This window comes from Orycteropus afer, unplaced genomic scaffold (genome assembly GCF_000298275.1).
Source record: "Orycteropus afer afer isolate SDZICR_OR568_19922 unplaced genomic scaffold, OryAfe1.0 scaffold00038, whole genome shotgun sequence".
In the NCBI taxonomy this organism is placed as follows: Eukaryota; Metazoa; Chordata; class Mammalia; order Tubulidentata; family Orycteropodidae; genus Orycteropus; species Orycteropus afer.
This window is the reverse complement of record NW_006921625.1, coordinates 1,256,483-1,276,988: the sequence shown is the minus strand read 5'-3', so window position 1 is coordinate 1,276,988 and position 20,506 is coordinate 1,256,483. Positions and strand designations below refer to the sequence as shown.

At 57.9% G+C, this 20,506-nt stretch overlaps 1 protein-coding gene across 1 annotated transcript in view; it reads left to right on the top strand.

Moving 5' to 3' along the window:
- Window positions 1-6,746, top strand: part of JAKMIP3 (Janus kinase and microtubule interacting protein 3) — a 61,657-nt gene extending 54,911 nt beyond the window's left edge. Inside the window, exons 19-21 of the mRNA XM_007936789.2 lie at window positions 2,612-2,815; window positions 4,672-4,737; window positions 6,696-6,746. Of these exons, the coding sequence (XP_007934980.1) occupies window positions 2,612-2,815; window positions 4,672-4,737; window positions 6,696-6,746 (321 nt within the window). The remainder of the gene's footprint in view (window positions 1-2,611; window positions 2,816-4,671; window positions 4,738-6,695) is intronic.
- Window positions 6,747-20,506: the final 13,760 nt, after the last annotated feature.

Below are 20,506 nucleotides of genomic sequence, written 5' to 3'. Positions count from 1 at the left end.
GGCTCAGCCCCAGGGCTTTCCTCTTCCTGTGAGAGGACAGATCAGCATCTCAGCTGCCTGTTTCTTGGAAGCCATTGTGATGATAATTTAAAGCCAGTCCCAGCACTCTTCTTTCATCTTTTGCTTTGAGAAGCACCCTTTGATGTTGGTTCTGAGCTGGTCCTATCAGTGGGCAGCTGATTTTGTGGCAGTCAAAAATGATAAAATGTCAGAGACAGATGTGTTCTTTCATTTCCTCAACTTTCTGGAAAACCAAAAGGAGTTTTTTCATGGTCATTTTTCCTGAAGAAAAGAGAACATTAACTGCTAAAGACATTTTATATTTTTGACGGGAAGATGTGCCCCTGCAACCTGATAATTTGGTTTTTCATAAATTGTTTCCATAAGATTCCCTGAGGGAGAAGTTTTTATCTGTGCTTTTTTCCCCCATATATCTATATCTATATAGATACAGATATATTTTAAATTTTTATTGCTATTTCAGTGAAAATTTACGGAGCAAATTCACTTTCCCTACAGCAGTTCACATACACTTTGTCTCATGACATTGACTGAAATTTCCCACAATGCAGCAGCTCCCCTCCCACTTCCTCCCCATAGTTACCTCCTCCTCCAGGAGGCAGGAAGTCTCACCGCCCTTCATTTACAGATGAGGAAACTGAGGCACTGACAGGAAAAAGTGCAGCTAATGGGGGGCCCATTAGTTACCATGTGTCCATTCCTCCATGCACTCCTGACCCCTGAGCTGTCTCCCTGTGCATACACAGCCCTTCTATTCTCCCATGATTGATCTCTCCAAGGAGTGTATCTACCTAATGTAAATGTTCACCTCATATGTGTGTCTTTTGTTTGGCTGGAAGCCACAGGAGTGGGTTCTTAGAATTCCAGACCTGAATGGCGACTAGGGCCCGTAGTCTCAGTGGTTCCACCGGGCTCTATTGGACCATCAAAACTGGTCCTTTTTCTTAAAATGATTTTGAGTTTTATTTCACATTCTTCTCCTGAGGGAGAAGTTTGAGGTCAAACCGATGGATCCCTGACATTCCTGGGTGGTGCAAACAGTTCATAGGCTCTGCTGCGAGCCCAGAGTTTGCAGGTTCAAGTTTACCCAGAGGCACTCCAGAGGAAAGGCCTGGCCATCTCTTTCCAAAAGACCAGCCATTGAAAGCCTGACAGAGCACAGTTGGACTCTGACACACTGGTGGGGGTGCCACCTGTCAGATTTAGCCCCACAACAGCTGGTTAGGGGTCCATAGGAAGGGATGTGTCATTGCTCCTGAGTCACTGCAAAGCGACCATTTGTATCCATCCTTGGTGGTTCCTCGGCAATGAACTGGAGACCTGGAAAGCAGCATCAAGGGTGAGCCACGCTCCCTGGCCTGTTCTGTTCCCACGTCATCATGGTTTCCACACACCCCCATCCACCCAGCCTGCGCCCACATTTCCGCCCCAGCTCCAGACCAGCTCTGCTCCATGGTTGCTCCTAGCTCACACCTTCCTTCCTCCTTGGCATCACAGTGTCATCCCTGAGCTGAGTGATGTGGGGTCCTGTCCCCACCCTGTCAGCTAACATGTCCCTCATGGGTCTTTGCGTGGGTGGGGAGTCCTGGCGGACCCGTCCCACTGCCTGGTCAGCTCCTCTGCCTTTTGTGGATCTTCTTGTGGGTGAAGGGTCTTTGGGGTTCAGACTCATCCCCAGAGATTCGTGGTGAGGACTGTGACTCCTAGCTACTCTTTTCCCTCCATTGGCTGGTGATTCAGCTTCTCGTTGCTCTTCCTGATGGCCGGGGTGGCCTGGCCCCAAGCCATTCTGGCAGTGAACCTGTGGGGTAGCTTGGGAAAGGGCACTGTAGGTGCTGGGGACAGTGGTCATGGTCATGGAGATGTAGGAGGCACCCTGTTTGGGACCTGGTGGCAGCATGAAGTCTGAGTGTCAGAGGCTGCATGGGCCCCCCATTAGCTGCACTTTTTCCTCTCAGTGCCTCAGTTTCCTCATCTGTAAGTGAAGGCCGGTGAGACTTCTTGCCTCGTGGAAGAGGAGCCTGTTGTTCCTCACTGGGATAGTGGAAGGTGATGAAGCTGGAGTGACGGTCTGAGGCCTTGTTTGGAGTCAGGGTGGGCTGTATAGAGAGGACCACAGTGGAGGGTATGTGACTGGATTGCCTGGCTGGGCAGGGGAGTTGAGGACTCTCACACAAACCTCTGCAAAGGCTCGGCCTCTTCCTTGTTTGGGACAATGCATGAAAGCCAAGGAGACAGAGGGTTTAACTGCGATTGGAGTGGAAGCAGAGGTTCTTTCCCTGTTACTTCTTCCTCGAGACACACCCTTCCTCCAACTCTGCCCCTTCTGGTTTTCATCTCTCTCTGGTCAGAATATCTGCTGACCATGCTTTTCCTCATCTTAATGACATGACAAGGCATTTTGCCAGTGGAACTAATTTAGACGTGAAATGAGTCCCTGCACTGTTTTCCTGCTGCCTAGAGTGTTATGGACCCAGGTGAGGAGGAAGGAGCCCCCTCCCTCCTGGTCAGTTCCTGGCATCCCTCAGGGAGGGCTGGTGTGTCTGGGGACCAGGTGAGAACTGACAGTCTCCCGGGACCACCCCGGCAGCACATCTTGGAGCTGGAAGCCATGCTATATGACGCCCTGCAGCAGGAGGCCGGGGCCAAGGTGTGTGAGCTGCTCTCGGAGGAGGAGCGCGAGAAGCTCAAGGTCGCCGTGGAGCAATGGAAGCGCCAGGTCATGAGTGAGCTTCGAGAACGTGATGCACAGATCCTTCGAGAGCGCATGGAGCTGCTGCAGCTGGCGCAGCAGGTGTGTGTGGGCGCACAGGGCCGGGAGAAGTAGGACCTAAAGGCTGGGGCAAGGTGGGCCAGGCTTCAACCTGGAGCCAAGGCAAGCTCCCATGACTGGGGCCTTCAGTGACCAGACCCTTCAGTGACCAGACCCTCCAATGACTGGATTCTTTAAGGACTAGACCATCAGTGATTAGATCCTCCAATGATTAGACCACCCAACGACCAGACCCTTCAATGACTGGACCCTCCAGTGACTGGACCCTCTAATAACTACACCCTTCAATGACCAGACCCTTCACTGTCCAGGCTCTCCAATGACTGGACCCTTCGATGACTGGATCCTCCAATGACCAGACCCTCTAATGACTAGACCCTTCAATGACTGGACGCTCGAGTCACTGGACCCTCTAATGACTGGACCCTTCAATGACTGGACCCTCTAATGACCGGACCCTTCAATGACCAGACCTTCCAATGACTGGGTCCTCCAATGACTGGACCCTTTGGTGACCAAACCCTTCAATGGCAAGGACCTCCAGTGACAGGACTCTTGTATGGCCAGCCCCCACATGGTCAGGGCCTCCCAGCCCTGGCCTCACATCCTTGCACCCCTTGCCCTGTCAGACCAGTTTCCTGGTCCCCAGATTGCCTGGTCTCTTCCTTACTCGTCCCTCAATGGTGTGAGTGCCATCAGGGGCCAAGAAGCATCCTTTGCCTTGTCTTGGCCTCAGTGGCACTTTGTGACCTCAGGCTGGTGCACTTCTACTGAGAGATGAGGAGACCCCACTGATGACATGTGTCAGTTCCTTGTGTGGGTAAGATTGGCCTGGTAATGACTTTTGTCAGCACGTTATTCCATGTTACAGAAACCCCAACTGCAAAATAACCCACTTGTCAAATCAGATAACCAGTCAACCCACTGGCAAACCAGTCCAGCCACTGGCCAACTCAGATAACCAGGCTACCTGCTGGCCAACTCAGATAACAAGGCCACCCACTGGCCAACTCAGATAACTGGTTATTAGTTGAAAGTTTATGTCAGAGTGTTAATGTGTGACCAAAGTGTAGGTCAGTTACCAGGGCATTCGCTGCTGGGCTCCTGTGGTTGTTAGTTTCCCTGCGTGCCTCTTGGGTCCCCAGCAGCCACCAAGGTCACCTGTGGCTACCTGTGCTCTATAAGATGGGAAACCTTCAAAGCTCAGCCTCCTCTAGGACCCCTGGCAGGACGCTCAAGTCCAGAGCGGACACACAAACCACACCCCCCTTAGTTGGCATTGCAGTTGACACCAAAGTAAAGAGCAGGTCCCAAGCCCAGAATTGTCCTGGCAAGAGAGTCCTCTGTGACTTGCTGCCCTGGGCTCTTCTGGCTGCTGCTCCCCGGGAAGGCTGTGAGCTGACGTCCTTCCATCTCCCGACTCTCCAGTCACCAGACTCTCAGCATTACGGTTTATGATTGAGGTTGTAGGAGGTTGTGAGTAGTGACTCTAGCCTGTGAAGTGGGTCTGCAGAGAAGCCCTCAGCTCAGCTAGTGGAGCAAGGCAGCAGACTGAGGGAGATGCATGTCCAAGGGGGCACAGAGCCAGGCCAACCTCCTTTCTTAAGACCACGAGTTCCCACAGTCCGTGGTGCGAGGACGGGCTCCATGCTCTGGGCTTCTCAGATCATGGTGTGTCTGTCAGGGTCCAAACATGGGGGTGCAGACAAGTTTTGGAAGGAGATGAGTGTCAGACTCCTTGTGCACTGTGGGGCCTGGGGATGGCAGCCAGCATGCCAGCCACTCTGACTGTGTGACGGAAGTACACAAGAAAGTCCTCACAGACTTGTTCCTGAGTGTCGTGTGTGCTGAGGATGCTCCTGCTTTTAACATTGCAGAGAATTAAAGAGCTGGAAGACCGGCTCGAAGCTCAGAAGAGGCAGATCAAGGAGCTGGAGGAGAAGGTACACGCAGGGCGGATGTCGCATCACTTGTTGATGGTGCTTAGCAGCAGAGAGGAGGACTCCTAGTGGCCAGGAGCCAGCTCTCTAAGGAGTGAGCAGACATGTCACGGGAGAAGATGGCCAAGCTCAGGGTGGAGTTGGACAGAAAGAGCTTTGGGAATGGTGGCTGCAAGGGCTCGGAGCGTCCCCCCAGCGCTCATCCACCCCGGCAACCTGGGAGGGGTCCAACTCACATCTGTAGGGGTACAGTGGGCCAGTGACCCGGCCCTTTCGCTGCCAGTGCCCTGCGCAGTGTGAACTCGAGTTAGAGGTCCCCAAGCCTCCCAGCCCTGCGGGTCTGAAAGGCAAGTTCCTGCCAATTGTGCGATAAGAAGCTGTCATTGCTGCAGGCTTAGGGACCTGGGAGGGCCGATGTCCAGCCAGGTGGGGCTGCCAGCTTGTGCCCAGGATGCTTGCGCATGGCTCAGTAAGGGGAGCCCTGTGTGTGGACCACCCCTGCCATGTGTGCTGCTGACATGACCCCATGTGGCCACCCCGAATCAGGAGGCAGAGTCCAGGGAACCTGCGTCACAGCAGGGCTTTACTGAGCTCTGGGGACCACTTAGTGATTCCAGCAGTCAGACGGGTGGGCCTCACTGAAATGGCCGGTTAGGTGCCACCTCCCATGTCCCTTCAGAGATACCAGGATGCTGATGTGGGAACCAATGTGTCAGGTCCCTCCTGGTGCTGGCTGTCCCTGGGCTTGTGCCTGCCAGGAGGGATGGGACCCCTGACCCTCGTCCCGGCACATGACCACTCTCCACTGCCCCCTTAACTGTGCCCCCTTCCCCTGGGCCCCTTTCTGTGGCCTGCTGACCAGCTGCGCAGTGTACATGCACTTCCCCTCTGTAGCACCCATGGGGTGGGTCCTACCTTCGATGCTGGGACCATTTGGAGCCCCACATAGCTAGGACTGTGAGGCTGGTGTAGCACCCAGTGGTGTTTCATTCTGTTGTTCATAGGGTCACTGTGAGTCAGAGCCGACTCCATAGCACCTAACAACAGCAGGGGGCTCGCCCAGGTCTGCAGGGCTCAGGCCTCCCTGGTGGGCCCCTCCTCCCCAGACTCTGGCCCTCTTCCATTCAGAGAGTTGAGTGCTGGCTTACTGAGCAAGCTAAGGCACTTTTGCATTTCCAAGTGTTCACACCATCACAGTGTTTTCTCTTAGGTCTGAGTTGGTCTGGCGCCCCCATCCGCCACCAACTGGGGCTTCAAGTGTTAAATCCGCTTGGGGTGTCAGCTGGAGTGGGACTGAGGAGAGTGGTCATGGGAACTCGTGTGCCTGACCCTCAGACAGAAGCCAGTGGTCTGCTCTCCACCCCAGACACAGGCTACAGGCCTGGGGCCCACCCCACAGAGGAGCCCCAAGAGGCGAGGTGACTGCCAGAGCCACCGCCTCACTGTGCTGGGGACGAGGTGGCATGGGGCCCCACTCGTGCCCACAGCTCTGGCCCCCTAGACCCCTCCCGAGTGGGCAGTATGGGCCCTCCAAGCAACACGTCTCAGCACCTCAGCTGCTTCCCCCTGGCCACTCCCCGCTGACCCCCGCCCAATCACCCCCACCAAACCTTGCAGCCCCCCCGTCGACCCTGCCAACCCCTCCAGACTGATCCCTCAGCAGTGCTCTGCTACCCCCTTGCCCAACCTCCTGGCCGAGCCCTCACTGACCCCCTGCTGACCTACAGCACCCTCCCAAGACTGACCCCTGCCAACCCCTCGCTGACCTCCAGTGACCTTCCCTGCTGACCACCGCCAGCCCCTCCTGCTGACCCCTTAACCTCCCCAGACCGATGCCATGCCAGCCCCCCGGCTGACCCCCGCGGCCCATCTGCTTGTTCTGCTCCGTCTGTCTGTCATCTCTCACCAAGAACACTCTCTCTTCTCTCTCCCCGTTTCTCCCTTCTCCCCTCCCTTTTCAGTTTCTGTTTTTGTTTTTATTTTTCTCCCTAGCTTTCATCCTCTGGTCTTAGCTCGTCTGGGCCCCTTAATGTGGTGAGTATCTTAGGGACAACGTCTCCCCTCAAGGTCGGCTCTGTCCTGGGAGGCCACCTCACCCTGCCCGGTGCTCTAAGACCCTTCAGAACCGGAAGTCCCTGCCCTGGGGTCAGGGTCCAGAGGGGTGCTGATTTCCTGGGGAGGAAGGGGAGCAGAGCCCCCACTCCCCGTGACCCTCCCCATCCTGGGAAATGTGGGCACATGGCACTTTTCTGAGGTGCTCCTGGTGACACCTGGCAGGAAGCAGTCCTGGGAGCTGGTGGTGGTGTCCCTCTTGGGTCTCACTGAGTGCAGATGGGGTTACACAGCGTTGAGGCTGGCTCCCTGGTGCCAGCTCAGCCCTGGGCTGAGCACCACTGCATCCCTGGGACCAGGGGGGCATCCCTCAGGATTCCCTCCATCTGTACCCTCCCCCCACCGGGCTGTGATCACCAACCCCCAAGCCCCCAACCTAGCCCTCTGCACCTGCGGCCTCCCTTAACCTTATTCTGAGACCCCCACCCCCATGACCACGACCACACTGCCTGCGGCAACCCACCCCCCTGCCCATGCCCCCCATGACCTCAGCACCCCCTCACCTCACCTGTCGTCATTGTTGCAGCCCCCGGAGAGCTTAGGCCCCTCTCTGCCTGCCGGACCAGGGAGCAGTGGTTGCCCACGTGGAAAATCGGGGCATGGCGACTTGCCCCTGAAAGCCGGAGAGCACAATTCCGACCCCCTCCTGCTGACGGGGAGGGCGAATGGGGACCCACGCTGGGGCAGAACTTTCTGGAGCACCTCTAAGTGGGGCAGTCGGTGGTCCGTGTCTGACGAGCCCGAGTTAGGGGCTCCCCAGGGGAGCCTAGGGGCTCTGCTGACAGGCTGCCTGGAGGGGGCCCCACGATGCAGGCCTCCCCCAGAGCAGCGCCCCTGCGGCCACGCAGGGACCCAGCTGCTTCTGTACAGAACGCCGTTTCTGCACCCCTCAGCTACTCTTACTTCAGTCCCTGTTGGAGGCATGTGTGTGAGAACAAGGCTGGTCCCTGACGACCAGGTGAAAGCTGTGACTGTGGTGAGACTGGTGGACATGGGGTTTGTCCAGGACATCCCCAAGGAGTCCTCCCTGGGACGCATGGGACCTTGAGGACAACGCTGCACGTCCTGAGCCCGCTGGACAGACAGACAGGCGAGGGAGAACCCGCTGTCCAGACAGGTGTCGTCACCTTGTCACCTGTACCGCAGCCACCTGCCCTGTGCATCCCCTCCGCCTCCCCAGCCCAGATCCGGAGGGCCGGGACCCTGCACTGAGCTGTTCCCAGAGCGTGGCCACGGGCTCAGGAGCTCTGTGACAGAGGCAGACTGGAGGGGCCGCTCCACGGGAAGACCCGGGCCTCAGAGGCCAGAGCTGCTTCGTGGGCAGCCAGGGACTGCGTGGACCCACACAGGCTGGCCATGCTCGGCTGCGGGCAGCAGTGTGGCCCGGCCACCTCGTCCAGCTCCACCCTCACACGGCGGACAGTCCCCAGAGGAGCCAGCCATGCACCTGCAGTTCTGTGGATGTCAGGAGACACGAGCCCACTCAGCCTCAGGTAGGGAGCTGCCGTCACCCAGGCCTCGCGTGAGTCCTTCCTGCCCCGGGGGTGCCTAGTGGGGCGTGGATGCTGCCACTTTGGGCCTCTCAGGTCCTGGCCCTGCTCCATCAGACGTGGCGGTCTGTGGTCTCACCGACACCAGTGAAATTCACAGCCGGGCCCTTCCAAGCAGGAGCCGGGTGTTCACCCTCACCTCGACCACGCTCTGCTCCCATAGAGCAAGCGGTTCCTGTGTGCACCCTTCACACAGTGACCCTGCTCTCTGCCTCCCAGCCCAGTCCAAGTGCCAAGGTGCCCAGGGCGCTAGGAGGATCCCTGGAGGATACAAGTGTGCTGTGAGGGTGGGGGCCCTGCCACACTTCCTGCCCCCCAGCTTACTGCACCCAGAGTTCCAAATACAAAAGCTCCCCCTCAACTTGTGCAGCATTCTGTCTTTCTAACCCTGACCCCACTCACCAGGTCCCTGGGCACACGTGATGTGGGCCAGGCTCTGCCAGGGCTGCCCATCCTCCCCACTGCCTTCCTCCTGAGCCAAGACTCGGGGTGCAAAGTTCTTGCCTTGGCCAGGTAATCCCTCTCCACCATCCCTGCCTCAAGGAAGCAGTCCAGCCCCAGCCGGAGTGAGAGCCACGCTGTGCGGAGACTGCTCATGCAGGTGTCCCCTGGGCCCTCCCGGGTAGGGTGGCCGAGAACCTCATCCTGGGGTTTCTGTGAGAGCTGGGAGGACTGGTTTCAGCCCCCCTGTTGAGAAGGGCATGGACTCACCCACGTTGGGGGTCATTAGGTACGAGAGGCCCTCTGGTTGACCACCCCTCACCTCCAGGGCCCCAGATGGGGGTAAGACCGGCTTGCGCCATGGTCTCTGGCGTCAGCAATGGGAGCCGGAGCCTGGGCTTGGAGCAGGGCTGACTGTGGGTCAGCCTTCCTGGTGAGGTCACCTGACTTGTGAGGTCCCTGAGCCTGGTGCAGCCCTTGAAACATGGTGGGTGCTGTTGGTGGAATGGGGAGGGACTGTGGGATGCCCAGAGCAGGGAAGTCAGACCCAGCAGAGCGGGGTTGGGGTGGGGAGGCCAGGACAGAAGCGGTGCCACGCTGTGTAGTCAGAGGCTGAAACGTCCTTGGGAGCCTTGTGCTGGAGAGCAAGCCAGCTATGCTCCAGCTCAGTGGGGGGCAGCGGTGGCCACCCTGCCCACAGCCACTCAGCCCCCTGACCTGCACCCCTGTCAGAGAACACCTGTAGGTCATTTGGTGGGATGGCAGGGGAGGGGGCTCAAGGATAACATGGTATCGTCCCCACAAGACCCATGGTTCTTAGGAGAGGTGAGACGCTGTGCAGAGCAGAGGCGGGTGGGAGGGTGGGAGGGGAGCACAGGCCATGTCCCTGCTCGCTGGAGAGGGCACTAGACACGTTCTTGTCAGTTTCACCAGCATGTCAGGGTGCGTGGCCTTGGAGAGCACAGCCTGCACGTGTCATTGTCATTAGTGTGGTGCAGTGCCCAGGCACAGGCAGGACCTGGTCTGTTGCCTCCCTGAGGTGTATGGGCTGGACAGGGAGCCCTGGGGTGGCAAAATGGAGAAGCCCCCTGCCCCATGTCTGGTTGCCTGGGGGCGCTCGGGCCTGGCAAGCCCTCCGTCTGGCCCTGGTGCCCAGGAGCTTGAGCCACGCTGCACTCCATGTGGGACTGTATGCCTGTTGCTTGGCAAGTCCGGTCAAGACGGTGCTCCCAGGGGCAGCCCAGTCAGTCTGGCCTTGATGCCACACAGCACTGTGTGCAACCAGCCAGCCAGACATGCTGCTGCAGTCCCAGGGCCACCTGGGGTGGCCGGGTCGCTTCCTGCAGCCACCAGGCTCACTCTGTGTCCACCTGGACAGTGCTAAGCCAGGTGGGGCTCAAGGGCCCAGAGGCCGTCTGTGTGCTCCGAACTGTGAGCAGGCCCCGCCGCCCAGCATCTCGTGTGGCGGCCATACCGCCCCAGTGTCAGAAGTGTTGCTCCCTCAGTCCTGGAGGCTAGGAGGCTGTCAGGTTGTCAGCAGGCTCTGCCGGCTGGGAGGGGGTCCTGTCACTCCTTGAGCTCTGTGATGCACCCAACGAGTGAGCAAGGCAAGCAGGGTGCCCTCAGGCACCCTGGGTCAGAGAAGCAGGGGCTACTATGCCACGAGGGTTCATCCGACTCAGGACGCCGCTGGCCCGTCCCTGCGCCCACCATGTTCACCCTCTAGTGTGGGTAGGAGGGTGTCGGGACAGAGCTGTGCTGGGAACTCGCAGCCACCCCCAGGCAGGACCACCAGCCTCACACCGTCCAAGGGCAAGGCCTGCTTCCCTCGGTTGACAAAGGTATCAGAGGCGGCTCTAGAAACACCTTAGCTGGCACGCGTTTTGTGAAGTTAAAAACAAGAAGTCACTGCATTCTAAGGAAGCTTCCCCCTGCACGCCGATTAGCTTTCCTTTCAACTCTTTATTCTGGTAACGTTTGAGTCACAGAAGAGTGGGAACGTGTGAGACCGTTCTGGTGTAGCCCTCAGCCGGCTCCCCCTGATGCCAACATCTTGCGTAATCATTGTGCGACTGGCAAACGGAGAGATGAACACCCAGCTGCACACTTGGCTCCGACTCTGCCCTTTCTCCTGGCAGGCGTCCTCCTCCATCCGCAATCCTAGCTGACATGGCCGTCACGGCTCCCCTGTCCCCTCAAGGCTGTGACGCTTCCACACTTGTCTGCACCTCTCTCAGCCTTGGCACTGTTGATAAGAGCTGTCGGCTGTTTGTTAAAGGCTCCGTGTGATCTGATGTTTCCTCGGGCTCAGCTGGAGATTGGGCATTTTGTGTGGGGATGCTACGCCCTCGCGGGGGACACGCCATGTCTTAATACTGGCAACCTTTGCCTGGGTCACTTGGTTACCGGGCTTTTGCCAAGTTTCTCCGCTGAAGTTTCCCTCTGTAATTAAATCATATATACCGAGGGGCTTGGAGACCTGGTGGTGCAAAGCATGCAGTACTCATCTGCTCACCGCGAGGCTGGCAGTTGGAGTCCACCCAGAGCTGTGGGGAGAAGGAGCTGGCCCCGTGTTCCTGAGAAGCCTCCCGGGGAGAGCGCCATGGGGCGCAATTCCATGCCGGCCCACACGGGGGCGCCGTCAACTCCGCATCATGTTGCTGTTCCACCATATTCCAGGGCAGTGGCTGCTATGCGTTCTCCCGGGGCCTTTCTCCTCCGCCCGCCCTCCTGCTATTCACTAGGACTTTTCTGGAGAAAGAGGCCCCCCACTTCCCCATTTCTTTCTTGCTGTGCTCAGTAGCTGATGTCCTTGTGGGCTGATAGCTCTCGTTCTGGGTCACAGTCTGACACTGTCGTCATCTGCCTGCTTACTGAAGGTGGTCGGCTTTGGCCACCGGGGGTGCCTTCAGGTTCCCCCCGGAGCGCTGGCTGCTGGAGGTCATCTCATGCGTCATCTGCCCAGCCTGGAGCCCACCACCTGCCTGCGGGGCTCTGCTGCCTTTCATCGGAGAGCAGTATTAGAAACAAGCGTTTTCCCAAGAGTGGCAGAATTTTATGACTATGGTCGGTGGCGTAGGGGATAAGGTATTTGGCTGCTAACCAGAAGGTCAGCAGTTCAAACTTACCAGCTGCTCCACGGAAGGACGGTGGGCCACTCTACTTCCGTAACTATATACAGCCTTGGAAACCCAGTGAGGGTCACTCTGGGTTGGAATCAACTCGAGGGCACTGACTGATATGCTTGCGTCCAGGGCCCACTTTGAGGTCATTTTTGTACGGGTGCCAGGTGTGAATGGAAGTCTGTTCTTTGCCACATGGATGCCCTCCCTGCGCGTCCTCGTCCCCACTGGCCCCCTTGTAGGAACTTGCTCTCTGTTTGGTCAAAAGCCCTCTGCCTGGCTGGACCCTGCCCCTGCCCTGTGGTCAGCCCCATCCTGGCTGCCCCGACCCATGTCACCGTGCACCGGATTCAGGGAAGGGCGGTGCTGTGCTTGCCTGGTCATCTGAGCTTGCCATGAGGACATACCTGGTTCCCCTTTGATCTGGGGTCGGGCCAGGTCTCCAGGTCTCCCCATTGCCTCTCCATCTGGAGGCTCTAGACGGGTCACATTAACAACTCCTCAGCACTGAGCCCTGAGGCCAGCGAGCAGCCAAGCCCACCCCCAGCTCAGCCGGTGGCAGAGTGACGGACACTGACAGCACTGAGGCTCTGGGACTGGGACCAGCTGCCCCTTCGGAACACAGCTGGTCAGTGAGCCATGTGCCCACGTGGAATGGGAGCCCTTTTCTTTGTTTCAATGTCTGAGCTTTCCCCATCACAGCCCAGTGCAATGCTCTTCCTTGATTTATGTGCGTTGTAAAAAAACGGAACAAGAGGTGCAGGGACGGCTTCCTCTGGAGGAAAGATTTGCCCAAGTACAAAAAGCGAGCTCTCTGAGGCTGTTCCGCCTCAGTTCTCCTGAACTCGGGAGCACCAAGTGCTGCCCTTCCATATCCCAGAACCACACACTGAGGGGGCCTGCACCGAGGCGCCTGCACCCACTGAGGCGCCTGCACCCCACCGAGGGGCGTGCACCGAGGACCCTGCACCAAGGGCCGTGCACCGAGGACCCTGCACTGAAGCACCCTGCACCGAGGGGTGTGTACCAAAGGACCCTGCACCAAGGGCCGTGCACTGAGGGCCATGCACCGAGGGACCCTGAGAGGGAGTGCTCCCGAAGGACCCACCCACAGGACAGCAGAGGGGATGAGGAGGGGTCTGAGGCCAAGGTTGATCCCGATGAAAGGCCCCCAGCACATCCCCGGCACCCTGGGAGCGTCTGAGAGCTACCTGGCCCGGAGATGGCACATGGGCCTCACTCCTGCCCCCGGCGGCAGTGGCTCTTCTCACGAAATTTCCTGTTTCCGTTCTCGGGGGCTCAGAGCTGGCCTGGCCCTCTTGTCCTTGCTCTGTGCTACGGCCCCAGTCTATGATCCCATGGCTGTGAGCTCACCGCCCAGGCAATGCCTTGCCTCTGACCATCAGGCCCCTCCCCAACAAGGACCATTCCCTAGTCCCTTCGAGAATTTTATGACAGACAGATAATGCTTCAAAAAGGTGTGGTTTTCAGTGTTTTTTGAAATCTTTATAAATAGAGAACCATTTTGCACAGACCTTTGGGACACAATTTTCCACTCAGCAGTGTCGTGCTAAGATCCATCCAAACCAGTGGGCCGTCGCTCGTCTGACATACTTTATGTCTGTGACGTTGCCAGTGACTGTCCCTCCACTGATGGGCGCTAGGGGCATTTCCGGGGCTTTGTTCCATGCCCAGTGCTTCCTGCCCACGAGGCTTCCTTGGGTGCCCCTCAGGAAGGTGGGGTCGGGGCATGAGTGTTGAACCTCTGCGTTGTGTGTCTGACATCTGGACCATGTGTTTCACTCTCTGTCTAGAACCCTCGTTGTCACCTCGTGGCAAGGATGCTTCTCCAGTGTTCCTGGCTGAGACATAAATTGAACAATTGGCTTGAAACCAAGAGCTGCCCCTCCTGCCCCACCCCCCCTTCCTTGCCCATTGTCTGATTGATGCTGTTCAGCCAGCAACTCTGGGCTGCAGACCAGCTGCCATCTTAGCACGATAATGGGCCTTTATGCCCATGTGAACCTGAAGCCATTAATAAGGCAGAAGTCGAGTCAGAGCAGAGGGCTGAGCCCCGAGGATCGCAGGAACAGCTGCTGAAACCCAGATGGGGGCAAAGCTGAGGGCCCCAGAGAGCAGGGGAACGTGTGTGTGTGTGTGTGTGTGTACGAGGGAGCACAGGCACACGTGTGAATGTGTGCTTGAGCGTGTCTGCATGTGTTGACACCCATGCCTGTGGTGTGGGGTGGTGTGGTGTGGTCAGGCCTGGGGCTCTGTCTCTTTCTGTGATCCCATGGCGATCAGCCCTGCTCAGACAAGCCCACCTTCTCTGCAGTAGGAGGGCTGTGCTGCTTTGCCCACGCCCACAGGGCCGATAACTAGACGCCCAGCCCTGGCCCCAGCCGTAGCCCTGGCAGCTTCTTGACTAACCTGGGTGCTCGGTGGGATCCAAGCAGAGCCAGTGGGGGCTGGGGAGAGTCACTCTGCCCTCTCCCATCCCGTCAGCACTGTCCCTCGCTGGAACAGCCCTCCCAGGACCACTGCAGGGGCTTCTGGGTGGCCTTGGGAGCAGGTGCAGCAACCCCCTCCCCTGTGCTGAGAGAGGCAGAGCGGGGGCTGCAGGTTGACCACAACACTGGTGCCTGGCCTGTCGGGTTGGTGGAAAGCCCAGGTTCACAGCTCCCTGCAGGAGGAGGCCAAGCCAGGGCTGGGTGAGGCTGTCCCAGCTTTGGGTTGATCCCCCAAATCAGAGCTTTGGGAAAAAGGGGACCTGTGCCCCAAACAGGCTTTGTGGTTACCCTTTGTTTCTGTTTTGTTTGGATACGTTGGACCCAAACTTCCCAGACACACAGAGCTGACGGGGAAGGCCCGGCTCAGGCCCGTCTCCTCCTGCAAGCGGAGAGCACGCATCTGTGTGGGTTTTCGGGGAGACTCAGGAAGTAGGCGCAGCGAGCAGGGGCGCAGACCCAGGCTCTCACCCTTCCCGAGCGTCTGGACCTGACTTCTTGGGCACTGCCCTCCGCTGGCTCACCTGTGTGGGTGTCCTCAGGGGTCTCACATGTGTTCTGGAAGCTCTGAGCGTATGAGGCTGGGCTTGGCCACGGAGCTCTCTGGCGGAGCTCCCATCCCGGGTGGATTCCGATCCCAGCAGGGCACTTCAGCATCACAGGAAGAAGCTCGTCCCCTTGGCAACAGCTCCATGTTTCCAAACATTGTCATCTCCACTGGAATCCCCAACAGGAACACAGCCAGCAGGGCCCTTCCTCGGCTCTGTTTTGACATAAATCAAGTGCTAGGAAGACTGTCGATCCCTGATCCATATGCTCAGTGCCACTCCTGTCCGCCCCTCTCACCCCGCCCGTGGGCTGTGCACCTGATGGCTAATGCCCCTGATGGCCGCGGCCGGTCCTGCCAGGTGCCTGTGTCCTCTTGTCCTGCTCTTGCTCACGTTGGCCCCATGAAATGAACCAGATTGACGACACCAGCGATCAGCTTGCTCCTGTGTGTTATCGACCTCCTCCGTGCAGCCCAGTGTAAAGCCACAGCATGGCCGTTGGCCTGAAAGTGGGGCCACACTCTGGTACTACCCCTGCTGTGACATATGGCACCATCACAGGCCACTGTGTGTTGCCGGCCTGTGCCCTGTGGCTCTGGGCAGGGTGCCCACCATCATCACTATGTTCCACTAGCTCCCCCTGCGTCAGCTGTCTCTCCTGCCACACAGTACTTACCCCACTTTAGAACCATGAGGAGCCGCCCACTCCCAGGGTGTCCCTGGCTTGCTCACTGTGGAGCCCTTGGTTCCAGCACAGGATCCGGCGCCTGAGGCACACACCAGGAAGTGTCTGCCCAAGGAGTGAGTGAGTGAGAAGCCCTTGAGGCAGGGACCAGGCTCATCCTTCTGTGGCTCACGGCCAGCATGGCTTCTGGTAGAATGGATGCAGACCACCGTCATGTCCCACCCCAGAGGTGTCACCAAACCAGAAAACCACCTTCTGCCATCGAGTCAGTCCCGACTCATGGGCACCCCCACTGGGTTTCCAAGGCTGTAAATCTTCATAGAAGCAGACTGCCTCATCTTTCTTCCATGGAGTGGCGGGTGGGTTTGAACCAACCTTTTGGGTTAGCAGCCACATGCCTTAGTGCTGCCACAGTGAAGACTAATCCAGGCAGGGAGTCCATCCAAGACTCGGAGCTCAGGACTGCTCTCAGGGTCACTTGTCAGCACCCCTGCCCGCTGGGGTCCCAGGCTCCCTGAGGGAACTCGTAATGCCGTGGTTTGGACAGACAGTCTAGGCAGGCTGGCACAGCGGGTACCACCCTATCACTCAGGGCAGGTTCTGTAAACCAAGTTCCCAGATGCCAGTCAGGGGCTGTCCTTGTAAGCAGTCCCGTCCCACACCAGCAGCCCCAGGTCTGCTGTTAACGCCGGTAGTCCCAGAGGCTCCGTGAGCGAGGTGTCCAGGGCCCTAACCAAGGCTAGGCCAGGCTGCGTGTCTGTACGTGCACATGTGCGTCCATGTACGTACATGGTAGTCACAGATGAGAGCAGAAAGTCGGCCGTCCTGGATGTCAGTGGAATGTGTGCCCAAGTGGGATAGCAGCTATCCGAGGACGGGTCCAGGGGCCACAATGACAAATGCTATTGTCTTAGCCCTTCAGTTCAGAGGGACTGTGACAACTCAACTTTCAGCAGCATTGCTGTTCTGTGCACGTGTATGTTCACACCCCGGGCCTCTGAGCCTTAGGACTCAGAGAGGCACTGGCATGGTCCAGGCCCCTGGCTTCTGGTTGTCCTCCAGGCTTGTGGCCTTGGAAGTCCTGTGTGTCCTCTGGCTTTGGCATTTCCACATGCAGTTCCAAAGCTGGCCTGGAGGGTGACCTGGTGTCCCACACTCCAGCAAAGGCGATTCTGTGGACACTTAACCTGGCAGTGAGTCGAGGTGGAGGCACAGAGTGCCACGTGTGTTTGCTGGCAGCAGACGTTGGACCGTTGCATTGGTGAGTGAGGTTGGCGAGCGTGTGTGACCCTATGGAGTTTGTTGTCTGTTCTGTTTGAGACAGTAGCCTCTGGCCAAAGCCACCTCTAAGTAACTCCAGGGCCCATCTGCTTTGTTCAAGGAGCCCTAACTGCTTCTCCAGAAAGTGTTGAAAATGTGACAGATTTTAAAGGTAACAAGAGGCAATCAGTATGTAGCAGAGGCCCACTTTCTAAGTGCCGAGAGGTCCCCAGCATGGTAGGCGAGGTCCAAGGGCACCTGTGCAGAGAGCTTGGGCGCAAGCACTGACCGCCTCCACGGCTTGCCAGCTCTTGGGAAGGACAGCAGCTCCCAAGCTGGACTACCTGACTGGTTGGTGCTAGACCCGCCAAGCACACACCCGTGCCCTCCGCCAGCCGTCAGGGTGGGCCCGGCTTTGCCGAAGCCTGCCTGCAGGTGTCTGCCGCTGCCCCCATCATGCATGCCAGCCAGGAGGGCCTGGGGGTTCACACTGAGACAGCCCTGTCTTCTCTCTTTTGCAGAGAGAAACCAGCACCTCGAGGAGGCTGCTCAGCCTGGCCCCCGCACCCGGGAAAGTCTCCCTGCTGGGACGGAGCCCCCCTTCCTGGAGGTGCTTCTCCTGGGCTCCCAGTCCGGGGTCTAGGTGGTGGCTCCGGTGCTGAATTGATAAGGGGTGTGTGTGTGTGTGTGTGTGTGTAGGATCTTAGCTCTGCTGAGGCACCTAGCAGTGACTGGATGCAGCTGACCACACTGCGGACAGAAAGGCAGCTGCCTTCCGCAGAGGCTGGAGGACAGGCGTGGTGGTGTCCTTCTGTGTTTCTGTCAGATGTTCCCCTCCGGTGCAGAGGACGCAGCGGCTGCCGAGCCGAGCCGGCCCTGAGGCGCAGTCAGGCTCACACCAGCATGCCTTTCTCGGGCGGTGCAGCGTCCGCTGGGAACGCCGCGGCAGCAGGACCCTCCTCCCTGTTGTCACCAGAGCCACGGTTGCTCCCTCACACGGGCCAGAGCCTGGGCCAGCTTAGTGCTTCGTTGGGGCTCCCACCTCCGGTCTGCAGTTGGGTTCTCCCCACGCTTAGTGCTGGCTTGTTCTCGTGACTGTGTCCTCTTGACACGTTAGCTGTGTCCAGAGCAGAACGGCAAGCCACGGCCTTGTGTTAATATAAGCTGCCTCGGCGCGGTGGGTGGGCTGTACTATGCCGGCACCCAGAAGTGTGCCGTACCTCCACACTACTCCCTGCAGCTGGCCTCCCTGGCGGAGCCTCGGGCCTGGCGTGCATGCGAGAGGAGCAGGGCCTCGCAGACCACTGTTCAGAACCTTCAGGTGTGCCTGGGCCGGGCCCGAACTGTCGTCCTTGTTTATTGGGTCACCATGACTTTGCATCTGTGGGGACTCTGCAGTTCGTACCTTTCCCACCCACCCCAAGACACTCGTAACCATCACTTTGTATTAACAGCAGGCAGGCTGTGTGGCCACGGGAGGCACGTAAATGTGACCAGTGGCGTGAAGCTGCTGTTGAGTGGGGAGCCGCGGCGCCCCCAGGACAGGCTCCGCAGCTCAGCGAGGGTTTGAGCAGCACCGCCTTTGTGGCCACATCGGTTCCTCTCGGTAGACGTCAGACTTTTTCTTTGTTACATGCACCTCCTTTGCATCTGGTTACAAAACTAAACTATCTCCAAAAGTGGGGGAGGCAAACATGAACCCTCGTCTGCTGTGCAGTGACCACCTAATGGATGCACCTGTGTTCAGATGACGTGCGTAAATTTGTAAATCATGGCACACAACCTTCACTCGAGCAGTGGGCTGTGAGGGATTTCCTGCAACGACCTGGGCCCTCACACTGCTAGCAACGCAGATGGGGAAGTCTGCGTGTGAACACATCGCCCTGGTGGAGCAGGGAGGGACCCTGAAGAGGTGCTGGGTTACCAAGGCACAGACGGCAGGACAGCACACGTTTACCAACATGGCCACCCCAGGTGCACGACATGCTGAACACACAAGTGTAGTATTTGGACTGGAATCGGTGGGCTGGCAGCTTCCTGGGTTGACATTGACCCTGGCTGCACAGGCTGGAGGTCACATTGCTGAGGGACCCAGGGGGCGAGTGCTCTGGCCTGGCAGAAGCTGTCTATTCTGGATACCCACGTGCCTTATATGGCTGGTGAACGTTGACATTCACTGACCGAGGAGAGGTGGACCTGAGGGGTCAGGGGCATTTCTGCGCTACTCAGCCTTTTGGCATCACATCCGTCACCGACCTAACGCTAGATTGTGTGTTTTAACACAGTAATGGATTTGAGTTTAGGCTCAGGAAAATCATATTGTGAACTTATGTATCAAAGCATATATTTGTATATTGTATACATACTTGTCTTTTTTTAAAGCTCTATTGTAAGTTTATGCAAAAACGCATTGGGACGTGTTTTCCCCGCGGCAGCACTCCAGGCGGTGTCTGTGTCCCGCAGCAATCCTCAATAGCCTTTCTAAACGTGTGGCCCGGGGCTCGTGCCCATCAGCAGCCACAGGCCCAGAACAGGTGTGTACAGTGGGCAGCTACAGAATTTCACACATATTTTTGTATTGTGGTTCCTATGATATATACCAGAGAATTTTTATTCATTTGTAAATTACTGTACAGTTTTAATAAAAAAAAAAATAAATCTCAGAATATCGATGCTTTCTCTCCCCCTCAATGTGCGGGAGTTTGGACGCAGCAGCTGTGTAAGCCACTGCTGGTTCCAGTGCCGGTTCCAGGACAAGCAGACCTCTCCACACTGGGAAGGGGCCCTGGTGCCTGCCTCTGGGAGGGGGTGCCACTGTCAGCAGCTTCATCCTGAAGCATCTGCATCGCAGGACAACACACTCTGGAATCCTGGGTGCCCACAGCACCTGGCCGAGGTCACCTCCCGCAGCTGTCTGTCAACTGTGAACCTGAGGACAAGGAAGTCAATCCAGAAAAGTGACAGAGTAAGAAAGTTTTGTGACAGTCTCCACTGCAAAAGGCCCAACACAGGTGAGTAACACGGTGTTTACTGGTCATTTTGGGGAGCAGGGTGATGGACACTCCACTGCAGATGGAGAGGTGGGAGGCTGCTGGCCTTGGACCTGCTGACACCTCATGCCCCCAGCACTGGGTCCCTCAGCGGCGTGTCCTGAGCTGGCATTTGTGCTTGGGACACCAGTGCACCGGCCAGAACCAGAGGCGGGTGCCTTTCCTTAAAGGGCGGTGTCTATGTGGATGGACAGGGACAGGGCCTGGGAGCTTCTCCGTCTGTCTCACCCTCCAACCTCCAACTCTGCTTTTCAGGGGCATGCCCCACGGCTGGCTTAGGTGCAACACCCCCTCTACACTTACCAGGCCTTACCAGGCGTTTGGGAGTCAGGGCCTTCTTGCCTGGAGTGAGATCTCCCACGGAGCCGGGGCTGTGGCTAAGTTTTCAGATACGTGGTTTCTCCAGCGCGCCCTTAAACGGTTGGACCCATTCGGTGGCAGCCCTGAGCAAAGGAAGGACGCCCTCTGCCTGGCCTGCGTTCAGCACCCGGACCGTG